At 38.7% G+C, this 22,372-nt stretch overlaps 1 protein-coding gene and 1 long non-coding RNA gene across 3 annotated transcripts in view; one reads left to right on the forward strand and one right to left on the reverse strand.

Annotated features, from left to right (window-relative positions):
- Positions 1-1,121: 1,121 nt before the first annotated feature.
- Positions 1,122-3,736, reverse strand: LOC123596509. Its single transcript, XR_006711694.1, has 2 exons — positions 3,626-3,736; positions 1,122-1,719 (listed from the first exon to the last, which is right to left on the reverse strand). It is a non-coding gene; the product is annotated as an uncharacterized LOC123596509 (long non-coding RNA).
- RFC1 (replication factor C subunit 1) overlaps positions 3,712-22,372 on the forward strand; it is an 87,276-nt gene continuing 68,615 nt past the window's right edge. Inside the window, exons 1-2 of one of the 2 annotated variants that reach the window (XM_045475001.1) lie at positions 3,712-3,869; positions 19,070-19,198. In XM_045475001.1, coding sequence (XP_045330957.1) covers positions 3,867-3,869; positions 19,070-19,198 — 132 coding nt within the window. In that variant the 5' untranslated portion in view covers positions 3,712-3,866. The remainder of the gene's footprint in view (positions 3,870-19,069; positions 19,199-22,372) is intronic. The other variant, XR_006711693.1, reaches the window with a different exon arrangement.

The raw sequence follows: 22,372 nt of genomic DNA on the forward strand, positions 1-22,372 counted from the left end.
TCTTTAAAAATATTTTAGGCTTTTAATAGATGCCCTTAATTCTGGAAACTGCGCTGCTTATCCAATCGCTGTATTATCTGTTACCAATGCCATTCTGGAATGAATTATTAGTCTTATTTATTCATCAGCTGGTTTGAGAAATAGTTACACAAAGAAGATCTGAACTAATAACTAAAGATAGCATGAGGAAAAACCTTTGATGGAATTACTTTTTTTTTTTAATGTTTATTTATTTTTGAGAGACAGAGAGAGACAGAATGTGAGTGGGGGAGGGGCAGAGAGAGCGAGAAAGACACAGAATCTGAAGAGTCTCCAGACTCTGGGCTGTCAGTACAGAGCCCAACACGGGGCTCAAACTCACAAGCCGTGATATCATGACTTGAGCCGAAGTCAGATGCTCAACCAACTGAGCCACCCAGGCACCCCTATATTTGGTAATCTTTTTAGCACTCTTTAGATTTCTCTTCCACGGAAAACAAATGGGTATCATATTTTGCCATAAAACACATAGTAACCTTTTTCTTTTTTGTCATAAAATACCAAGTGTAAGAATGATGGGATCATAGTAATCTCATGGCTTAAGATCTTATAAAGCCTTCCCATTACACTTAGAATAAAATTAAAAGTTTTTGCTGGAGCCTAAGGTTCTAGAGGATCTCTCCTTTCACCTCTGCCCAAATTAATGTCTTATCACTTCCACTGAATTCTGCACCAGTCATAAAACTGGCTTTCTGGTTATTCTCTGGATGTGTTTAACTTACAATCATATTAGGGCCTTTATGCTCGCCCCTTCTCAACATCCACATCCCAGCTCAATGTCTCCTTCTTAGATCACTTATTTACAATACTTCCACACCCTCCTCCCCAGGTACCCTCTATCTCATAAGCCTGCTTCATTTTCTGTATAGCACTTACCCTTCTCTGAAAATACAGACTTTATTTTTGTCTACTTATTTATTTTTCTCTTTTCCTCAAAGATATAAACTTCAAGAAAGCTGGGGCTGTCTGTCTTATTTACTGTGGGTTCCCAGCAAGCACATAAAAAAGTGCTGACACACAGTAGATGGTCAATAATTATCTGTTGAATGATGCATGGGTAAAAAACACCCCAGCAGAGAAAATAAGCATGAATATTCTGTTCATGTTTATTCATGGTTCCGTTTTGGGTTCTTTACAATATTTCTGTTCCGGTTACTTATCATTTCACAACAAACTATCCCAAAAGTTACCACCTTAAAAGAACAATTATTTTATTACACTCACACTACTGTCAGGGAATTCAGGCAAGTTTTGACTAGGTGATTTTTCTGCTCTAATAGTGTTGGTTGGGGTCATTTAGAATTTCACCGGCAGCTGGTATGGTGGGTCCGAGATGGCTTCACTTACAAGCCTGGTACCGAGTGGAGATGGCTGTCATCCTGGGTTCAGCTGGCCCCTTCTCTTGCTTTACATGGGAGCTCAAGGGTCCAGTAGAGCAAGGTAGGAGCTGCTAGTCCTCTTAAAGCTTATGTCTGGAACTGTCAAATCAGACACAGGTTAGCTCAGGTGAGGGGAGCAGTATCAAAGCATATGCAGTCATTTTTAATCTGGTACATTTCTGAGATAGAATATTTCCAAGTAAATGTTCCTAAAGAAAACAATCCAACAAATTCAGTATCTTTCTGGAAGTTACAGGCTTCTGACTTAAGTCTCAGCTAAATTCAGGGAAGGCTTCAAATGCTAAAAAAGAAATACAAAAATTAGAAGTTATATAAAAGATATGTAAAACTTTGAATATATATCTTATTTACTTATTTGCAACACAATGGACATTGTGAATTGGTTTACATCCTCTGAGAATATAAGCAAAATTTTTGATCTCCCTGCTGTGTACATTTTTATGGAGAGTAGGTTCATAGTTTTCATTGATTTTTCAGTTTCTAATGACACCCCTCCTCCCCTATCAAGTATTTCCCTAAGCAAAATTATGGAGTGCAAGGGGCGCCTGCATGGCTCAGTCGGCTAAGTGTCCAACTTAGGCTCACGTCACGATCTCATGGTTCATGAGTTTGAGCCCAGCATTGTGCCCTCTGCTGTCAGTGAGGAGCCTTCTTTGGATGCTCTGTCCTCTCTCTCTGCCCCTCCCCCACTTGTTCTCTCTCTCTCTCTCTCTCTCTCTCTCTCTTTCAAAAATAAACATTAAAAAAATTATGGAGTGCATAAGTTCATTTTTATATCTATCTCCCTTGATAATACCTAGCCTTGTGTAACAATACTGGTAATAGCTGACAAAAATATTATTATCTTAAGCCAAGAGTAATGTTCTATAATAACCCTATGAAGTACTACTATCATCCTTATTTTATGCATGAAGAAACTGAGGCATAGTATCTTGCCCATAGCATGTGGTGGGGCTGGGAACCCTACCATACTGGCTGCAGATGGTCTGACGCAACAGGGCTCTCTCTGTTCAGGAGTAATAGTTTACTCCTTTGTAAATTGGGGAGAATAATAGTAGCTAGTGTCACAGCGGCTAATAGATGAGCTGAACTAGGATAGTCCATAGCTGCATGCCTGGCACATATTACATTGGCATTTGATAAATACAGGCTCTCCACCTTTAACTTCTGTTGTATTCCGGAAGGCTTTGCTATCTTTCGTTGTAGAGATATTGGTGTGATAAAATGCAAGACCTGAAGGGGAGGATGGGTGGGTAAAGATCTGAAAGTCTAGGGCCAAACCTGGAGATACTGCTCTCTCCACTAAACTCCTTAGAGTCCCGTGTTTTCTCTTAAAATTGTATGCAAATGTCGCATTCTACTCCACAATTCAGTTGCTTATCTGTTAATATGAAACTTGATTACCCCAAAGCTTTTGGGATCATTGTTTTTCTGTGATGCACCTTGTTTATGCCTTGGTCTTACACACACAACTGCTCTGATGAACTTAGTGCAGGTTTGGGAATTTAGACCCCCTAGAGCCTTCTGTGGACCTTTTAGCTTGTTCGGGCCTTATATTTTTCACTTATAAAGTGGAGTGGGTGTTGATGACTAGATGATTTTACCAAAGTCTTTTCTGTTCTGGAATTACACAATATGAAACTGTCCTTTAGGGGGCCTGGGTGGATCAGTGGGTTAAGCGTCAGACTCTTGATTTCTGCTCAGGTCATTATCTCACGGTTAGTGAGTTTGAGTCAGTGTTGGGCTCTGCACTGACAGGGTGGAGCCTGCTTGGGATTCTGTCTCATTCTGCCTCTCCCCTGTTCGTGCTTTCTCTATCAAAAATAAACATTTAAAATGGTCTTTTAGCCCGGTTTTCAAATTGTGGGTTTCCACTTAGCAGGCAGAAACTCCAATTCGGTGGGTCAAACATTAAAAAAAAAACCGGGATGACTACTCTCCGGTGAAATTCTTGTTTCAGAATAGATATTAAAATGTAATGTGCAAAACGACATCTGAAATGTTTATCTTCATCGCTGGTGGTAATTGAAACACCTGAAAGCTGGTGTAAGGCAGTGCACCCTAGAGACGTGTAATTGGGAGAAACCCGGTTTGCCCGCCTTAGTACATCAACCTCGGAAGCTCCATTTGAGGGCTCCCACCAAAAGCCCAAGGCGCAAACCTGCGCGCGGACCCCGGTCCCGTACCTCCTCGCGATGGCAGCGGCCCGCCGGCCTGCGGGGCGTCACCTGGGCCGACGTCGCACCTCCCGCCTCCCGCCTGGGCTAAAGTGAAGCTGCGCGCCTTCTGACGTCATCACCGGGCGCCGCGGCCCCCGCCACCTTCCACTTCGCGGGAGAAGTTGTTGGCGCGAATGGATCCCGAGTCCCAGTAACGGATTCCCCAGCCCACCGGCCTGCCCGCCCGCGCCGTAGTCCGTGGGCTGCGATGGTGAGTCCCTGGGGGAGGCTGTGCGGCTCGGGGGCTTGGGAGAGTTTGCAGGCTGGGTGTGGACCGGGCACTTTTGGAATGCAGGGTGGGGGAGGACGGCGGTGCGGGGCTCCGGAGGCGAGCGAAGGCACGGAAGGGGCCAAAAATCTGGCACTGGTCGCACAGCTTTCCTGGGACCGCGGGGTTTCTGCTCTCGGCAGCAGGCTGCGCTCATGCCTTTGGTGCTGCGCCGCAGTTTCACTTTTTTTTACTCTTGGGGGAAGGGAGGAAAGAAGAGAGTAAAGAAGGTGATTTGGGGGCTTGGCGATAAAGTTGTTTTCCTGTTTGGCGTTGCCCGAAACCTCTCTTTGCGTCCTGTTTAAAGCATTGATTTCAAGCCCTCGTTCAAGGCGGAGAAAAATGTAACAAACTTTCCTTTTTTGTAAGTTGTGTTAGGCCTTGAACTTTCGTCATTAATAGCGCCACGAAACGCTCATCACAGAGCCGTTTGAGACTGAAGGCTTAGGGAGGATGCTTTATTTTGTTTAAATGAATTGGTAGAAGCCAAAGGGATAACACGGTTTACCAGGGGGGAAAAAAACCCAAACCCTAACAACACTGGAGGTAAAGACAGATACAATATATCTGACAGCTGTCATCGCTTATCACCTGATGTTAAAAATAATCTTATAAAAACACACCTCTGTATAATTGTGCATAAAGCATATCAATTGAGCGTGAAATGATTATGCAGGTATTAAAACAGACGTTCATGCTGGTATGGAAATAGATACAGATATGTGTTTGAAATATTTAAAGGACAATTTATGATGATCTATTAAGCCAGAATCTACTTCATAATCAGACGTAATTTTTTCAACTATTTTTTACCTTATCACAACACCAGCATCCTGGAGGAAAAATTTTTATGCCATATTGGGAAACCTTGCAGCCCTCAGTGTTTTTTTCTCATAAAAAAGGGATAAAATAATAGCCACCTTGCACCAAATATCAGTGTGTGAGCTGTTTGTTTTATATACCTTTCTCACTTAAACCTCTCAGCAATCTAGTTTTACGGATGGTGAAGGAGGCTTTTAGAGTTTAAACAGTTTGTCATACAACTAATAAGTGGTTGAACTAGAGTAAGAACCTCGGTTTTTCTGACCACTACATTATACTGCCTCCCTAAAATGATTATAATTACATATTGGACTTAAGGCACTATAGTATTGTGGAAAGTTGATGACATTTGGAGTCTTGAAGGTTAAGAGTAAGGCGATAATTTAGTCTTGCTCTGCCATTTGGTAGTTTTGTGGTGGTGGATTTTATTTGGTTTAAGTAAATAGCTTAACTTTAACTTTTTTAAGCTTGTGTTTTTCTTAACTGTAAAAAGGGGCAAAATATAGCTGTCTTAAGTGATTAGTTTGAGGATTAAACAGGGTAATATGTGTAAAGCTTTTTTTGTGGCACCTAGCATGTGGAGGTGTACTACTATGTGACTACCAATGATCTAATTTTATTAGGAAGGACTCTGGAACATTGCATAGTTTAAGGGTATCAAAGATGCCTCTGATGTTGTCAGTTACAGTGAACAATGGTTTATATAGTCAACTTTTGATCATTCAAGGACTTTAAGTTTTGGTTCTTTTCTATCTTAGTACTTTTGTTCGCATGCAGATGAAAAAAACAAAGCTCTTCTAAGAAAAGAAGTAGGGGTCAGATGAGTCAGTTTTGCTCTTTGCTGAAGGGAAAGGTTCTATAACATAGACAAGAATTTTGGATTGCATTGGTATTTAATTTAGTCTTTCTGTCTCTAGTACAACAGTTAGCAAAACCCCAGACTAAAATTCTGTTCAGTGTAGATTTATTGAACACTTAGGCACAAGTTATATTGTAATACAGTAGTTTTTAACTTTGGGTCACAGTTCCCTTTGATAATGTGGTGAGTGGTATGCAAATTTTCTGCCCACAGAAATACATATGGGCATGTATACAACATTTAAGAGAATTTGCATATCTTCTGAAGCCCTTCCATAGACGTTTACAACTCTTACCCTGGGGGCTACATTTTTTTTTTCTTAAATATTTTCTAACTGAAGTTATCAATAAAGGGGTAAAATACTATATCTACAAAATCCAATACTCCGTAAGCATTAAAAAAGAGAAAACTTTATGCCCTGATATAAAACAGTTGTCAAGATAATTTAGTTAAAAAACAAGGGTGTAGGACAGTATGTAAAGTTTCACTTTATGCAGAGAAAGAGAGAAAAGAATATACACACTTATTTGAAGTGTGAAAGGATACACAAGGAACTGATAACATTTGCTACCTCTGAAGATGGGAAATACGTGTCTGAGAGGCAGGATCAGAAGCAGACTTTTTTACTCTTGAATTTTTAACCATGTGAACATAATGTCTATTAAAGGAATTGAAACAAAATTAAAGATAAAAAGAATAGAAAAGAAGTCATGTCAACAATTTGGTTGCTATTAGGATTTAATAACATGCTCAAAATGTGAATGAAACCTGAGATGCCATTTTTAAGAAATCAGCATATGTAATTTGTTGGCTGGTATAATTTATTGAACATATGCATAAGGTTGAATTAAACACACATGAGACCTAGAGTGTAGCCTATTTGAAGAGCTGTCATGTCTAAATACATCTGAGTTGCTTCATGCCCCATTTTAGGGGATACCTTTTGCATTGAGTTTTACTATATGAATGCTCCCCCTGGACTAGTGCTGTCACCCTATTATAGTGTAGTTTTTGCCATATGTAGTAGTAGTTGACCTATAAGGCCCCTACCTACCTCTCTTAGCTCTCTGTCTTTTGAGTGTATTAGGCTGGTTCTGTCTCTGCTCTTGTTCTTGCTATTTCATCTCCTTGTTCACATCCTTCCTCACATGTCTGCCTTTTTCTTATTACTCAAGCCTCAGTCATCACTTCCTCAGAGCTTTTGGTGTTGTATCTAAGAAACCATTGCCTAATCCAAGGTCATGAAGATTTATGCCTGTCTTCTTCTAAAAGTTTTACCTCTCACCTTTAACCTTGATCCATTTTGAGTTAATTTTTAAATTTTATTTTTTATTTTATTTATTTATTTATTTATTTATTTATTTTTTCAACGTTTATTTATTTTTGGGACAGAGAGAGACAGAGCATGAACGGGTGAGGGGCAGAGAGAGAGGGAGACACAGAATCAGAAACAGGCTCCAGGCTCTGAGCCATCAGCCCAGAGCCTGACGCGGGGCTCAAACTCCCGGACCGCGAGATCGTGACCTGGCTGAAGTCGGACGCTTAACCGACTGCGCCACCCAGGCGCCCCGATTTTATTTTTTATTTTAGAGAGAGAGTGAGCAGGAGGGAGAGAGGGGTATAGAGGGAGAGAAAGAGAGAATCTTAAGCAGGTTCCATGCTCAGCACGGAGCTGGATGTGGGGCTCCATCCTGTGACCCCGAGATTATGACCTGAGCTGAAATCAAGAGTCAGATGCTCAACTAACTGAGCCACCCAGGCATCCTGAGTTAATATTTTGTATAGGGTGTGAAGTAGGGGTTCATGTTTATTCTTTTGCATGTGGATAGTTGTTCCTGCACCATTTGCAGACATTTCTTTTCCCATTGAATTATCTTGGCTCTCTAGTTGAGAATCAAGTGACCATAAGTGTGAGGATTTTTTTTTTTTTAATTCTCTGTACTTTTCCTCTTCCTTCCTTCCTTCCTTCCTTCCTTCCTTCCTTCCTTCCTTCCTTCCTTCCTTCCTTCCTTCCTATCTACCTATCTACCTATCTACCTATCTACCTATCTACCTATCTACCTATCTACCTATCTACCTATCTATCTATCTTAGTGCCAGTAACTTTTTTACTGTAGTTTTGTGCTAAGTCCCTGCCTGCCCCCCCCCCCCCCCCCCCCGTGGTAAGTTTTGAAATCAGGAAGTATGAGTTCTTCAACTTTGTTATTTTTCAAGATTGTTTTGTGTGTTCTGGGTCCCTTGACTTTCCACATGAATTTTAGAATCAGCAAAGAAGCCAGCTGGGATTTGATGGTGATGATGTTGAATCTGTGGATCATTTGGGGGAGTATTGCCCTCTTAACAATAGAATGTCTTCTGATCCATGAACATGGACTATCTTTTCATTTGTTTACGTCTTTAATTTCTTTAAACAATGTTTTATAGTTTTCAGAGTATAGGTTTTACACTTTTATTAGGTTTACTTCTAAGTATTTTGTTCTTTTTGATGATATTGTAAATGGAATTGTTTTCTTAATTTCAATTTTGGATTGTTCATTGCAAAAGTGTAGAAACTTTTGTATATTGATCTGTATTCTGCAGCCTTGCTGAACTCATGTAGTAGTTTTAATAGTTTTTTTCGTGGATTCCTTAGGATTTTTTTCTATATAAGATCATTTCATCTGTAAATAGAGATAGTTTTACTTCATCCTGTCCAATCTAGGTGCCTTTTATCTCTCTGTCTCTCTCTTTTTATTGCCTAAATGCTTTTGCTGGAACCTTCACAAGTGTTGAATAAAAGTGATGGGAGTGGTTGCATCTTTTTCCTGATCTCAGGGAAAGCATTCTAACAACTTTTTGCTTTCAAAGTGTAAGACCTTAATATAGTTTTAAATACTTTATTCCACAGCTTGTCTCTGCTGTGCTACCAGTTAAATCATTGTGTATATTAGTCAGATATATAATTTGTATATGAGTGTTTTTCAGGATAAAAGATTCTTATATTTGGACAGGTTTTGTGAAGTTTGTTGATAATCAGTTTCTTCTTGTGGATTTGGTGGTTGACTTAAAAATATTAATCAGAAATATTTATATTTCTTTGTTACTTTCAAAGTAGAGAACTGAAGCCAAGATACATTGTGGCAACTACTCTACAGAGCACTGCCATACTTACTTTGCATAAAATCCTGTACCTTTCAAAGATAAGTGAACAGAGTGACATAATTTGTTTTCTTTTTGCATTTATTTTTTTATTTTTTAAAAATTTTTTTTTTTCAACATTTATTTATTTTGGGACAGAGAGAGACAGAGCATGAACGGGGGAGGGGCAGAGAGAGAGGGAGACACAGAATCGGAAACAGGCTCCAGGCTCTGAGCCATCAGCCCAGAGCCCGACGCGGGGCTCGAACTCACGGACCGCGAGATCGTGACCTGGCTGAAGTCGGACGCTTAACCGACTGCGCCACCCAGGCGCCCCTCTTTTTACATTTTTGATAGGCAAATATAACTTGTTTGTTGGTTGAGCTCATCAGCAGTGGAAAAAAGTAACTTGAAGGTTTTGATTATACTTCAAAGTAAATATATAGTGGCTTTTGTACTTTGACCTTCTAAAGCTAGAGGTCAGTGAAAGCTTACTTCTGTATGGGTTTAGGAGTATTTATTGCAAAAATTTTTTTCATCTCTAACTCTACTAGTGGATTTATATAATGAACCAAGTTGGAAACTTCTTGGTACAGGTAAAGGACTCTAAAAATGCAAGATTTTTTTTTTTTTTTTTTTTTTTTTTTTGAGTACTTGGCAAAGTTGGGTATTTTGTCTTGGGTTATGTATGTTAAAATTGCATTTGGGCTGCCTACTAGGTGATGCTTCTCTCTAATAGTGTTGTAGAATTGTTAGTTACACCTTAAGGTAGAAAATGCAAGAAGTCTTTTTTTGCTTACGTTTAAGAGCATCTTAAATTTCAAAACTTTTACTAGAGAATATCTTGTTGGCATTCTCAATTTTTTTAATTCTGGAGTTGAAGTTAAAAAAGTCATAGGGTTGTTATGAGGATTAAATGAGTAAATATTTTTAAAGTGCTTAAATTATTGCTTGGCACAGAGCAAGTCCTATTTAAGGGTTTATTAAAGAAGTAAATAAATGATGCCTTGACTCTGGGTATTGGCAAAAGAAAAAGCGGGAAGGGGACAGTAATATTTGAGAGATAGGATGAATAGCTGGAGAGTCAGAGTGAGGAGGAAAAACAGTACCCAGGTTTCTGTTTTGGATGAATGGTGGTGCTATGCATTGAGGTGGGGAATAAAGGGAGAGAAGCAAGTTCCACAGAAATACGAGCTTAGTTTTGGACATTATGGATTGGAGGTATCTTTGGGGCATTTGGACAGAGATGTATCGGCAGACTATTGGCTACGTGATATGGAACTTAGGGCAGGTGTGGGGTGGAGAGATTGAGGAGAGATTTAGGAGGTATCAGTGTGTATATACTTGGTACTGAGGTTGAGATGGATGTGAGTTAGCTTGAGTGTATGTGGATCAGAAGTTTTTGATTTCGGATTCATGGAGAACCATTAGTAGGTTTCAGGGAAAACCCCTGAATTTTAGATTACACGCAAAGTTTTGTATGTGTGTGGGGTGTTTTTTGCCATCAGTCAGTTCTCTAGTTCTCTTGATACTAACTGGGTGTCCTACAGTTCAGTTTACTTCCGACACTATTCAGATTTAGTGCAGACTGCATAAGTTAAGGGGCTCAGTCCCACAAAGTGGCTCCCACTTCAGAAGCCACTTACAAGCCCTAGTCCACCTATCCTTCTGACTGACTGGCTCTAAGTCAGGGCTTTTCAGGACCTCCTCCTCAGGTTTGATAATTTGGTATGGTGGCTCACAGAACTCAGGGAAACATTTTACTTATATTTACCGGTTTATTATGTGGCTACAACTCAGGAACAGCTAAAGGGAAGGAGAAGGTTTGTAGGGTAAGATATGGGGGGTTGGGGGGTCAGAGCTTCCGTGCTGTCTTTGGGTATGCCACCCTCCTAGCAACTTGATATGTTGACCAACCCAGAAGCTCTTCAAACATCGAACCTTGCTTATTCAAGAGTCTTTATAATCTAATCTTCAGTCCACCTCTTCTCCCTGTAGAACTAGGAGTGGGGCTGAGAGTTCCCATTCTTGGCCTTTCTAGTGACCAGTTTCCATCCTACGTTGCCTCATTAGTATAAACTTAGGTGTGATCCAAAGGACTGATTATAAATAACAGGAGACACTTATGTCACTTAGGAAATTCCAAGGTTTTTAGGAGCTCTGTGCCAGGAACCGGGGATAAATTTTTATTATAGTGTGTTTTTGCATATTTCTGTGGAAAATATTCATAGCTTTTGTCAGATCCACAAAAGTGTAAAAAACAAAACAAAACCCTGGTGTGTTTAGTGAAAAGACCACGCCTCTGTTTACTTGGCACACGTTTTGGATATTAATAGATAGGCAACCTGTTAACTGACAGCGTCTTATACTAGCGTATAAGTTTTGCAGGGACAGGAGCCCCAAGGATAGGGAACTGCTGTACAGTGCCTGGCACATGGTACATTTTTACTAAGTATTTAATGAAGTACAAATAAACTTTATTTCCAATAAAAGAGAAATTAACTAAAATAGAAAATTTACTGGTACGAAAACATCTTTTCTAGCCCTTTCTACTTTAATCTATCGAACATTTTTGTTAAAGTTTATTTAAGTAATCTTTACACGCAACATGGGGCTTGAGTCTACAACCCTGAGATCAAGAGTCACATGCTGGGGCACCTGGGTAGCTTGATTGGTTAAGTGTCTGACTTCGGCTCAGGTCACGATCTCGTGAGTTCTAGCCCTGTGTTGGGCTCTGTGCTGACAGCACGGAGCCTGGAGCCTTTTTCAGATTCTGCGTTTCCCTCTCTCTCTGCCTCTCCCCTGCTTGTTCTCTCTCTCTCTCTTTCTCTCCGAAAAATAAACATAAAAAAAAAAAAGTTGCACGCTCTTCCGACTGAGCCAGCCAGGCACCCCTCTAATCTATTGAACATTTAATGACAATAAGTAATATAGCCTAGAGAAATACAGTATTTATTATGTGGTAGGTCTATTTTTTTAAATTATTTTTTATTTTCTTAAATATTTATTTATTTATTTAATGTGTAGTTAGTTATTTTTTTTTTTTAATTTTTTTTTTCAACGTTTATTTATTTTTGGGACAGAGAGAGACAGAGCATGAACGGGGGAGGGGCAGAGAGAGAGGGAGACACAGAATCGGAAACAGGCTCCAGGCTCTGAGCCATCAGCCCAGAGCCTGACGCGGGGCTCGAACTCACAGACCGCGAGATCGTGACCTGGCTGAAGTCGGACGCTTAACCGACTGCGCCACCCAGGCGCCCCTGTAGTTAGTTATTTTTGACAGAGAGAGAGCAGGAGTGCGAGAGGGGCAGAGACAGAGAGGGAGAGAGAGAATTCCAAGCAGGCTCTATGCTGTCAGTGCAGAGCCCAATATGGGGCTTGATCCCACAAACCTGTGAGATCATGACCTGAGCTAAATCAAGAGTTGGATGCTTAACTGACTGAGCTACCCAGGTGCCCCTATTTATTTTTTAAATGCTTTTATTTTTAGCTTTGAGAGAGAGAGAGGGAGCATGAGTGGGGGGGAGAGAAGCGGAGGGGGAGAGGAAGAATATCGAGCAGGCTCCATGATTAGCACAAAGCCCAACATGGAGCTTGATCCCATGATCCCAGGATTATGACTTGAGCTGAAATCAAGAGTTGGTTGCTCAACCTACTGAGCCATCCAGGTACCCCACAATTATTTATTTAAAAAAAAATTTATTTATTTATTTTGAGAGAGAGAGAGAGAGAGAGAGCGAGAGCAAGGGAGAGGCAGAGAGAGAATCCTGAGCAGCCTCTGCACTGTCAGTGCAGAGCCCAGTGTGGGGCTTGATCCCACAAACTGTAAGATCATGACCTGAGCTGAAATCAAGAGTCACCCAGATGCCCCCCAATTATTTGTTTTTTAAATTGAAGTATAGTTGACACACGTTCATTTCAGGTGTAGAAAATAGTGAATCGACAACTCTATATGCTGTGCTCACCACACGCTTAGCTGTCATGTGTCACCATAAAATGCTATTGCAATACCATTGACTGTATTCTGTATGCTGTACTTTTTTGTCCCTGTGACTTATTCATCCATAACCAGAAGCCTATATCTCCCACTTCCCTTTGTACATTTTGCCTATCTCTTCAACCCCCTTCCCTTTGGCAACCACCAGTTCTCAGTATTTATGGTCTTTTTGTGCTTTTTGTTTGTTTTTTAGATTTCACATATAAGTGAAATCATGTGGTATTTGTCTTTCTGTCTGACTTAATTTCACTTAGCATAATACCCCCTAGGCCCATCCATGTTGTCATAAATGGCAAGATCTCATTATTTTTATGGCTGAATAATATATGTGTATTATATTACATATATAATATTATAATAAATATATTTATATATGTAATATATACACATATATATTTTATATGTATATAATATATAAATATATAAATATAAAAATATTATATTTATATATGTAATATATATACATATATATTTTATATGTATATGTAATATATAAATATAAAAATATTATATATGTAATATAATACACATATGTGTGTGTGTGTGTGTGTGTGTAAACCCCATGTGGTCTTTGTTCATCTGTCAGTGGACATTTAGGTTGGTAGGTCTGTTTTCGATTTGAACTTAATTTCAGTCTTCATTGAAATAGTGTAAATTTGATTTTTTAGATCTGAAGTCAGCTGTAAAAAGTTGACTTCTGGATGAATAAAAACCATAATCAGACTACATTAACCGTGGTGAAAATGTCAAAATGTTGAAATAAATCATTAGATCAGGCATAAAGAGTTTTAAATGTTTCAGTTATTCCAATTATGCATGTTTGAAGGAGAACTTATTTTTTAAAAATCTAAATTAATTAATTTCCATTTTGTTTAATTTTGCCGGTGTTGGTTAGTACTTTTGGATCAGGTACACCTGAAAACTTTCTGTAGTACAGTATTTCATTGAAAGAGTAGTCTCGGACTCATGTGATTACACTTATTATGGCTTCAGAATTTCACACATCTTCCTCAACACAACCAAGAATAGAATTGGGTTTTTTCACTTCTTGGGAGCAGCCTCTTAGGTAGACTGAGCAGATTCCAGGGCAAGTAGGAGAGGCAGATACTTCCATAATCATATGTTCTCTATTTCTTTTCCCTTTCTGTGCTTTATATTGTCTGTTCTTTATTTCCTGTGTTTTGCTTCATTTTCTAAAGACAGAAAGACTAAGAATAGAAAAGTAGAATGAAACCTCCGCAGATACAGAGACTTTTGTCTGTTTTGTTTATTCCAAGCACCGAGAAGAGTTCGTGGTTCATAGAAGGCTCTCAGTGAATATTTGTTGAATGAATAAATGAATGAAGGAATAAAGAGGAATTTGATGCAGGTTCTTAAAATTCTTCCTGGATAGAACCTGTGATTATTTAAAAATTTTTCAGATCACACTTCTTTTTTACTCACTGGTATCTTAGAATTTCTTGAGGCCTGTGCTAGACTTTGCTGTATCATTAACATTGATTATATGTAGAGATATATATGATTTCTAAAAGATAATTCGTTTGGCGAAAACAAATTTGAAGAAGAGGAAATATTGTAGAAAGAGTGAAACTATTTTGTTTTTTGTAGCCACAATATTATAATATGACAAGAGAGTACCATATTTCAAGGGTTAATTATAGGTCAACTTTAATAATTTATTTCAGAATTAATACACAATAAGTGTTAATTTAATACCCACTTAAAATTTCTTAAAGTCAAAAGCAATAGGTAAAGTCATAGCAAAAAATTAATCTCAATTAAAGATTATGTTAATACTCAATTTTTTAAAAACACATCTACCATGAGTTTCATTTTACATAATCAAGAACCTCTCTTTTGGAGGGAGCCCAGATGTAAAGAAATAACTGCTCATGTGTTCAACCGATATGTATAGTTTTAAAGCTTTTATTACTAAGTAATCACTCCCAATGTGGGGCTTGAACTCAAAAGCCGCACACACGCTCTGCTGACTGAGCCAGCCAGGTGCCCCATTGCATTCATCCAACATTATCTCAAGTGCTGGCCCTGTGCTTGAGATAGAGTGGTGAGCTAGGCCTGCTCTATGGAACTTAACAGCAGTGCCTTCAAACTCAGATTTATATGACTATCAAAAGTATAGTCTGGCTGGCTCAGTCGGTACAGCATGTGACTCTCGGTCTTGGGGTTGTGAGTTCAAGCCCCACGTTGGGGGTAGAGGTTACTTAAAAAAAACATCTCATTTAATCATCTTAGGACTCAATTCAGGTGTTGCTTCTTTTGAAAAGGTCTCTGTGTTAGTTGTTCCTGTCTTCTAGTTTTGTGAGAAGCTCTGTCTTAGCACTCTTTTGTATTTAATTCTTTATATACTAATTTGACTCCTAGGTAGCTTCATGAGGGCATTTTCCTGTTTGTGTTCTAAGTCCCTGGCACAGTGCCTGCCTCTAAGCGTACAAACTTGTCAGGAATGAGAAGGGAAATGCCATACTGCTAATTGTGGGGTATGGCTACTTTGCATAGATCCTTAGAGTTGTAGGAAAACTATGAAGGGGCAGTCATGGTCAAGTGGAAAACTGAAAGGGATTTGGAGGACCAGGTTCCGTGGTGGAGGTTTTTGGTGTGCCACCTTAATCCCCACAGGAATTTTATGAGGCAGGTGGTAACATGAGGAAACTGAGAGGCAGAGAAGTTATGTAATTCATCCCAAGTGTCCGGCACTAAATGGCAAAACTGATAGAAAGCCTTTGTCTGTCTTAATTCCACTTACTTATCTATAAAACAGAGATATTCTATTTGCCTTATATACCTCACAGAATCATCAAGAGAGAGAAATCTGTGTCCAGTAGCTGTAAGTAAAAGCACATAAACTTGTTATTATTAGCTATCTGTGCTAAAATTTGTTTTAACTTTGATGTGATTTTTGCCTAAGTTTTTGCCTTATTTGACCTGAATTGTTCAACTAGTAACTGTTGAAGAAGAAAATAAGAAGAGTTAATTACTTTTTTTTGGTCTCCCCAAATAATAATAATGTTATTTCTTTTATCATTTCTTTTAGAAATGGACTTCCTGGGACAATGGATATGCACATTTAAAATTGTGACAAGTATTGCTGATTATCTTCCAGATGAGTTTTTGTCCTCCAGTATACCAGTTTTTACTTTTACAGCAGAATAGTTTGTGAGCATCTGTTCCCCCATATCCTTGACAAATCTGGGCATTATCAGTCTTTTAACATTTAGAGAAAAATAATCCAGCTTCAATTTATTTGATTATTATTTGTGAAGTTGAACATCTCTTATTATTTGTTGATTATTTGCATTTTTTATAATTTGCTTACTAGTAGCTTTAATTCATTTTTCTACTCAGCTATCTTATTGGTTTGTAGGGACCCTATATATACACCATATATTGTAGATATTTTCAAGTTAGTTACTTGTATTTTAACTTTTGTTTATGGCATCTTTTCTTGTTATGTAGTCAGATCTGTCTTCCTTTATGGATGGTTTCTAGCCTTGATGTTATACTTAGAAGACTTTCCCTTTGCCAAGATTATAAAAGTAAATTAAAATCTGTTCCCTCTTCTCATATACTCAGGAATAATTATTTTGTGCATTCAAGAATGGTGTTTAAATTTAAAAAAATATTTTTAATGTTTATTTTTGAGAAAGAGAGAGACAGTGCAAGTGGGGGAGGGGCAAAGAGAGAGAGGGAGGGACAGAATCTGGAGCAGGCCCCAGGCTCTGAGCTGCCAGCACAGAGCCTGATGTGGGGCTTGAACTCTCAAACCGGGAGATCGTGACCTGAGCCGAAGCTGGGTGCTTAACTGACTAAGCCACCCAGGTGCCCCAAGAGTGATGTTTAGATCTATTATTTGGGAGTATGATTAGCCACTAGACTTGTTCGCCATTTCATGAAATGTTTGAAAACTGGGAGTACTAGACAAGGAAATGTTAATTGAAGGGTAAAGTGAAGTCACTCTCTAAGGCCAAATTAGTGACCCTTGTCTTTTAGATGTTTATATACAAGATGGCTGCTCACATTGGAGATAATCCTAAAAGGTGCGAGTTAATTGGCGTTCCTTGTGATGAAAATTCTTTTCCAAAAGTTTAGATTTTCAGTGTGTATTGGGATAGATCAGAATGTTGTTATTTGACTGTTCTGCTGCCATCAGAGTATAAGGGTGTGGGGAGTGAGAGTAGGGTAGAATAAAGAAAAGGAAGAGAAAGGGGATATGAATAGAAAGGATTAGTTAGGAAGGAAAAGTAACAATGCTGAGGAGTATGAAACACAAAAGTCAGAGAGCCTTAATAAACTAACCATTCCATTTCCTGAATTATATTTTGTTTTCTTTTGTGGTTGTAAGCGTTTGTGTGCCTAATACAGTTTGAAAACCAGCAGTGACTTTAACCTGATTATTAATATTCGGTTTAGGTATTTCCATGGTACACGTGTTGTGCTGTGTGTAAGGGTGCATGCATGCGTGCAAACCGTCACCACCATTTGAATGAAAAATCAGTTGGTAATTTTAAAAGTGAAACTCTGGTGTGAAACTGTCATTTCCTCCAGAAGCAATAAAGTAAATAGTTGTCAACCACAAACCCAGTTTTTTGTAAGTTATATGGAAGACTGTGCCTTTCTTTATTGCCTATTTTTCTTTATTTAGCACTTGACACAAATGTCTTAGCCTCATAGGTGAAGTATCATTCTGTAAACAATATTTTTTAGACTTAGATTTTATTAGGATGGATTTGTGACTTTTCTGTGTTAAGCAGTTTACAAAAGAGAACATAAAATCAGAGAGGTCTATAATCTTTTAAAAGAAATTTAGTGTCTGTGTACCTCATTTATCTGCTTTGTTTATTTGCTTAGACACAAAGCTATTTTTGTGTGTGCATAACATGCTTATTTGGGATTTATGACATTTGAAGAGTATGATATTTACTGCCAGGTTCTGGGAAAGAATTGTTAACTTTCTTACACCTCACAAAGTACCTTTAAGAATTTTTTTTGTATTTGAGAGAGAGCGAGCGAGCGAGCACACGAGTGGGGGAGAGGGTCAGAGAGGGAGAGAGACAGAGACAGAGACAGAGACAGAGAATCTTAAGCAGTCTCCATGCTCAGTGCTGAGCCCAAAGTGGGGCTTGATCCCGTGACCCTGAGATCATGACCTGAGCTGAAATCAAGAGTCGGTGCTCAACTGACTGAGCCTCCCAGGTGCCCCGGCAAGGTACTTTCAGCAGGCATTTTGCTCACCACAATAAAGAGAGGAACAGGGAACAGGTTAAAAGGATTGAAAACTCAGGAACGTAAGATAGAAGAGAACACTTGGCTCTTGAACCCAGTTCTTAGGAATTCAGATCCTTATTCAGATCTCATTATTTTGTGTTCCTTATATCCTTGCCTGGGAGCAGAGATAATTATAAGTAGAGACGTTTCAGTGATATGAAGGAATAATAGTTCATAAATGAGGGAAAGGGAAGCTTTTTACTGAGCCAACATTAATTATCCTCATAAAGTGTAGGTAGTATTAGTCCCACTTTACTGATGAGAAATCAGATTAAAGTAACCTGCCCAAGGTCACACATAAAAAGCAGTGGAGTAGAGATTCATACTGAGGCTTTCTGATTCCAAGATCTATTCCTGTTCTCTACACCATCCCGTGTTCAAAGCTAAAATCTAAAAGGGTAGGGAAGAATATGTATGCAAAAGATAAAAGTGAGTGATTTTAATTGTAAATTACATTGTAAATATTTCATTATGATTAATTTGATTTCAGCTTAACACAAAGGGTAGAGCAATTAAAGAGAATATTGTAATAAGCATAAAATATTTACTTCAGAATTTGGAAAAATCATATAAAGAAGAGTAACTTCAAGGTTTTTAGTTATTAAGTGATTAAGTTTTAAGTTATTAAGCCTTAAATGATCAGGGTTGTGAAAGGTATCCTTCTTTCAAACTGGAGTATAAATCCCATGGGCAAGGATTATACTCTTCAACATTTGTCTTCTCTCTCACTGTGCCTGGGGAGGTGGGATGAATATGTGCATATGACTTGCCTCTTTAGTAATTATGCTGTTGTTAAGAACAATTTCATTGCTCATTTTTGTCCTGCTTTTGCCAAATTCTGAGAATTAATAACTATTTTTCATTAGGCGAATGGTTCTTAACCCAGGTAATTTTATCAGTAAACTTTTGCACATGAAAAGAACGCTGCTGCACATGGTGGGGTTATTGCACTGTGAAGAAATTGCTGAGGGCAAACCAGTGTGCGTACAGGTGTCCCCGTTTGCAAGTGAAATTCGCATTTTGTGCCGTTAATGTTTGTTTATGCATGTCCATTTTTGCTTTTAGGATATTCGGAAATTCTTTGGGGTTATACCAAGTGGAAAGAAACTTGTGACTGACACAGTGAAGAAGAATGAGAAGACAAAGTCTGCTGAAGAAACTTTAAAAGCAAAGAAAGGAATAAAGGAAATCAAGGTCAGTTTTCCAGATACCATATTGAACTGTATAAAAAGTTAAATAAATTCAGTTCCTAGACTTGATATTATGCGAGCCTGAAATGAATATAGATTTCAACTCATTTTGCAGAGAAAGAAGACAAGTATATTTCTAATTAATACAGCTTCCTGCATTCATTGCTTGTTTTCCTATAGGAGAGATGGTACCCTTTTCAGTTGTTAAAACTTTGTATTTTAAGACCAAAGTTTATTCTTAAAGACATGAGCCCCAAGTGAAAGGTGTTGGACTTCTGGTGAAGGAAAACTTTGGAGGAAAGCTTTATTTTTTCCTTGTCTTCCTTGGGCCTCAGAGAAGTTAAGGTACAATGTCACTGTAGAAAGCAGGTGATGGCTACAATAGTGTGTCTGAGTTAATATTGTTCCACTTTGTGTAAGATATGAGAGTTTTGCAACTCGACAGGTCTATTTACCACCATCTTTTATGTTTTAACTGTATGTATTATAGCTACATGTGTTAATACTCCACATTCAGTGTGATAATTTTTGCTCCAAACAGACATGTATTTTATTTTATTTTATTTTATTTTATTTTATTTTATTTTATTTTATTTTATTTTATTTTATTTTATTTTATTTTATTTTATTTTATTTATTTTTTTTCAGTATATGAAATTTATCGTCAAATTGGTTTCCCTACAACACCCAGTGCTCATCCCAAAAGGTGTCCTCCTCAATACCCATCACCCACCCTCCCCTCCCTCCCACCCCCCATCAACCCTCAGTTTGTTCTCAGTTTTGTTTTTTTTTTAATTTTTTTTTTTTTTTAACATTTATTTATTTTTGAGACAGAGAGAGGCAGAGCATGAACGGGGGAGGGTCAGAGAGAGAGGGAGACACAGAATCGGAAGCAGGCTCCAGGCTCTGGGCCATCATCAGCCCAGAGCCCGACGCGGGGCTCGAACTCATGGACCCTGAGATCGTGACTTGAGCTGAAGTCGGACGCTTAACCGACTGAGCCACCCAGGCGCCCCTGTTCTCAGTTTTTAAGAGTCTCTTATACTTTGGCTCTCTCCCACTCTAACCTCTTTTTTTTTTTTTTTTTTTCCTTCCCCTCCCCCATGGGTTTCTGTTAAGTTTCTCAGGATCCACATAAGAGTGAAAACATATGGTATCTGTCTTTCTCTGTATGGCTTATTTCACTTAGCATCACACTCTCCAGTTCCATCCACGTTGCTACAAAGGGCCATATTTTGTTCTTTCTCATTGCTATGTAGGACTCCATTGTGTATATAAACCACCATTTCTTTATCCATTCATCAGTTGATGGACATTTAGGCTCTTTCCACAATTTAGCTATTGTTGAGAGTGCTGCTGTAAACATTGGGGTACAGGTGCCCCTATGCATCAGTACTCCTGTATCCCTTGGGTAAATTCCTAGCAGTGCTATTGCTGGGTCATAGGGTAGGTCTATTTTTAATTTTCTGAGGAACCTCCACACTGTTTTCCAGAGTGGCTGCACCAGTTTGCATTCCCACCAACAGTGCAAGAGGGTTCCCGTTTCTCCACATCCTCTCCAGCATCTATAGTCTCCTGATTTGTTCATTTTGGCCACTCTGACTGGCGTGAGGTGATATCTGAGTGTGGTTTTGATTTGTATTTCCCTGATAAGAAGCGACGTTGAGCATCTTTTCATGTGTCTGTTGGCCATCCGGATGTCTTCTTTAGAGAAGTGTCTATTCATGTTTTCTGCCCATTCTTCACTGGGTTATTTGTTTTTCGGGTGTGGAGTTTGGTGAGCTCTTTATAGATTTTGGATACTAGCCCTTTGTCCGATATGTCATTTGCAAATATCTTTTCCCATTCCGTTGGTTGCCTTTTAGTTTTGTTGGTTGTTTCCTTTGCTGTGCAGAAGCTTTTTATCTTCATAAGGTCCCAGTAATTCATTTTTGCTTTTAATTCCCTTGCCTTTGGGGATGTGTCGAGTAAGAGATTGCTACGGCTGAGGTCAGAGAGGTCTTTTCCTGCTTTCTCCTCTAGGGTTTTGATGGTTTCCTGTCTCACATTCAGGTCCTTTATCCATTTTGAGTTTATTTTTGTGAATGGTGTGAGAAAGTGGTCTAGTTTCAACTTTCTGCATGTTGCTGTCCAGTTCTCCCAGCACCATTTGTTAAAGAGGCTGTCTTTTTTCCATTGGATGTTCTTTCCTGCTTTGTCAAAGATTAGTTGGCCATACGTTTGTGGGTCTAGTTCTGGGGTTTCTATTCTATTCCATTGGTCTATGTGTCTGTTTTTGTGCCAATACCATGCTGTCTTGATGATTACAGCTTTGTAGCAGAGGCTAAAGTCTGGGATTGTGATGCCTCCTGCTTTGGTCTTCTTCTTCAAAATTACTTTGGCTATTCGGGGCCTTTTGTGTTTCCGTATGAATTTTAGAATTGCTTGTTCTAGCTTCGAGAAGAATGCCGGTGCAATTTTGATAGGGATTGCATTGAATGTGTAGATAGCTTTGGGTAGTATTGACATTTTGACAATATTTATTCTTCCAATCCATGAGCAGGGAATGTCTTTCAATTTCTTCAAATCTTCTTCAATTACCTTCATAAGCTTTCTATAGTTTTCAGCATACAGATCTTTTACATCTTTGGTTAGATTTATTCCTAGGTATTTTATGCTTCTTGGTGCAATTGTGAATGGGATCAGTTTCTTTATTTGTCTTTCTGTTGCTTCATTGTTAGTGTATAAGAATGCAACTGATTTCTGTACATTGATTTTGTATCCTGCAACTTTGCTGAATTCATGTATCAGTTCTAGCAGACTTTTGGTGGAGTATATCAGATTTTCCATGTATAGTATCATGTCATCTGCAAACAGCGAAAGCTTGACTTCATCTTTGCCAGTTTGGATGCCTCGATTTCCTTTTGTTGTCTGATTGCTGATGCTAGAACTTCCAGCACTATGTTAAACAACAGCGGTGAGAGTGGGCATCCCTGTCGTGTTCCTGATCTCAGGGAAAAAGCTCTCAGTTTTTCCCCATTGAGGATGATGTTAGCTGTGGGCTTTTCATAAATGGCTTTTATGATGTGTAAGTATGTTCCTTCTATCCCGACTTTCTCAAGGGTTTTTATTAAGAAAGGGTGCTGGATTTTGTCAAAGGCCTTTTCTGCATCGATTGACAGGATCATATGGTTCTTTT

The sequence above is a fragment of the Leopardus geoffroyi genome, chromosome B1, assembly GCF_018350155.1.
Source record: "Leopardus geoffroyi isolate Oge1 chromosome B1, O.geoffroyi_Oge1_pat1.0, whole genome shotgun sequence".
Classification (NCBI taxonomy): Eukaryota; Metazoa; Chordata; class Mammalia; order Carnivora; family Felidae; genus Leopardus; species Leopardus geoffroyi.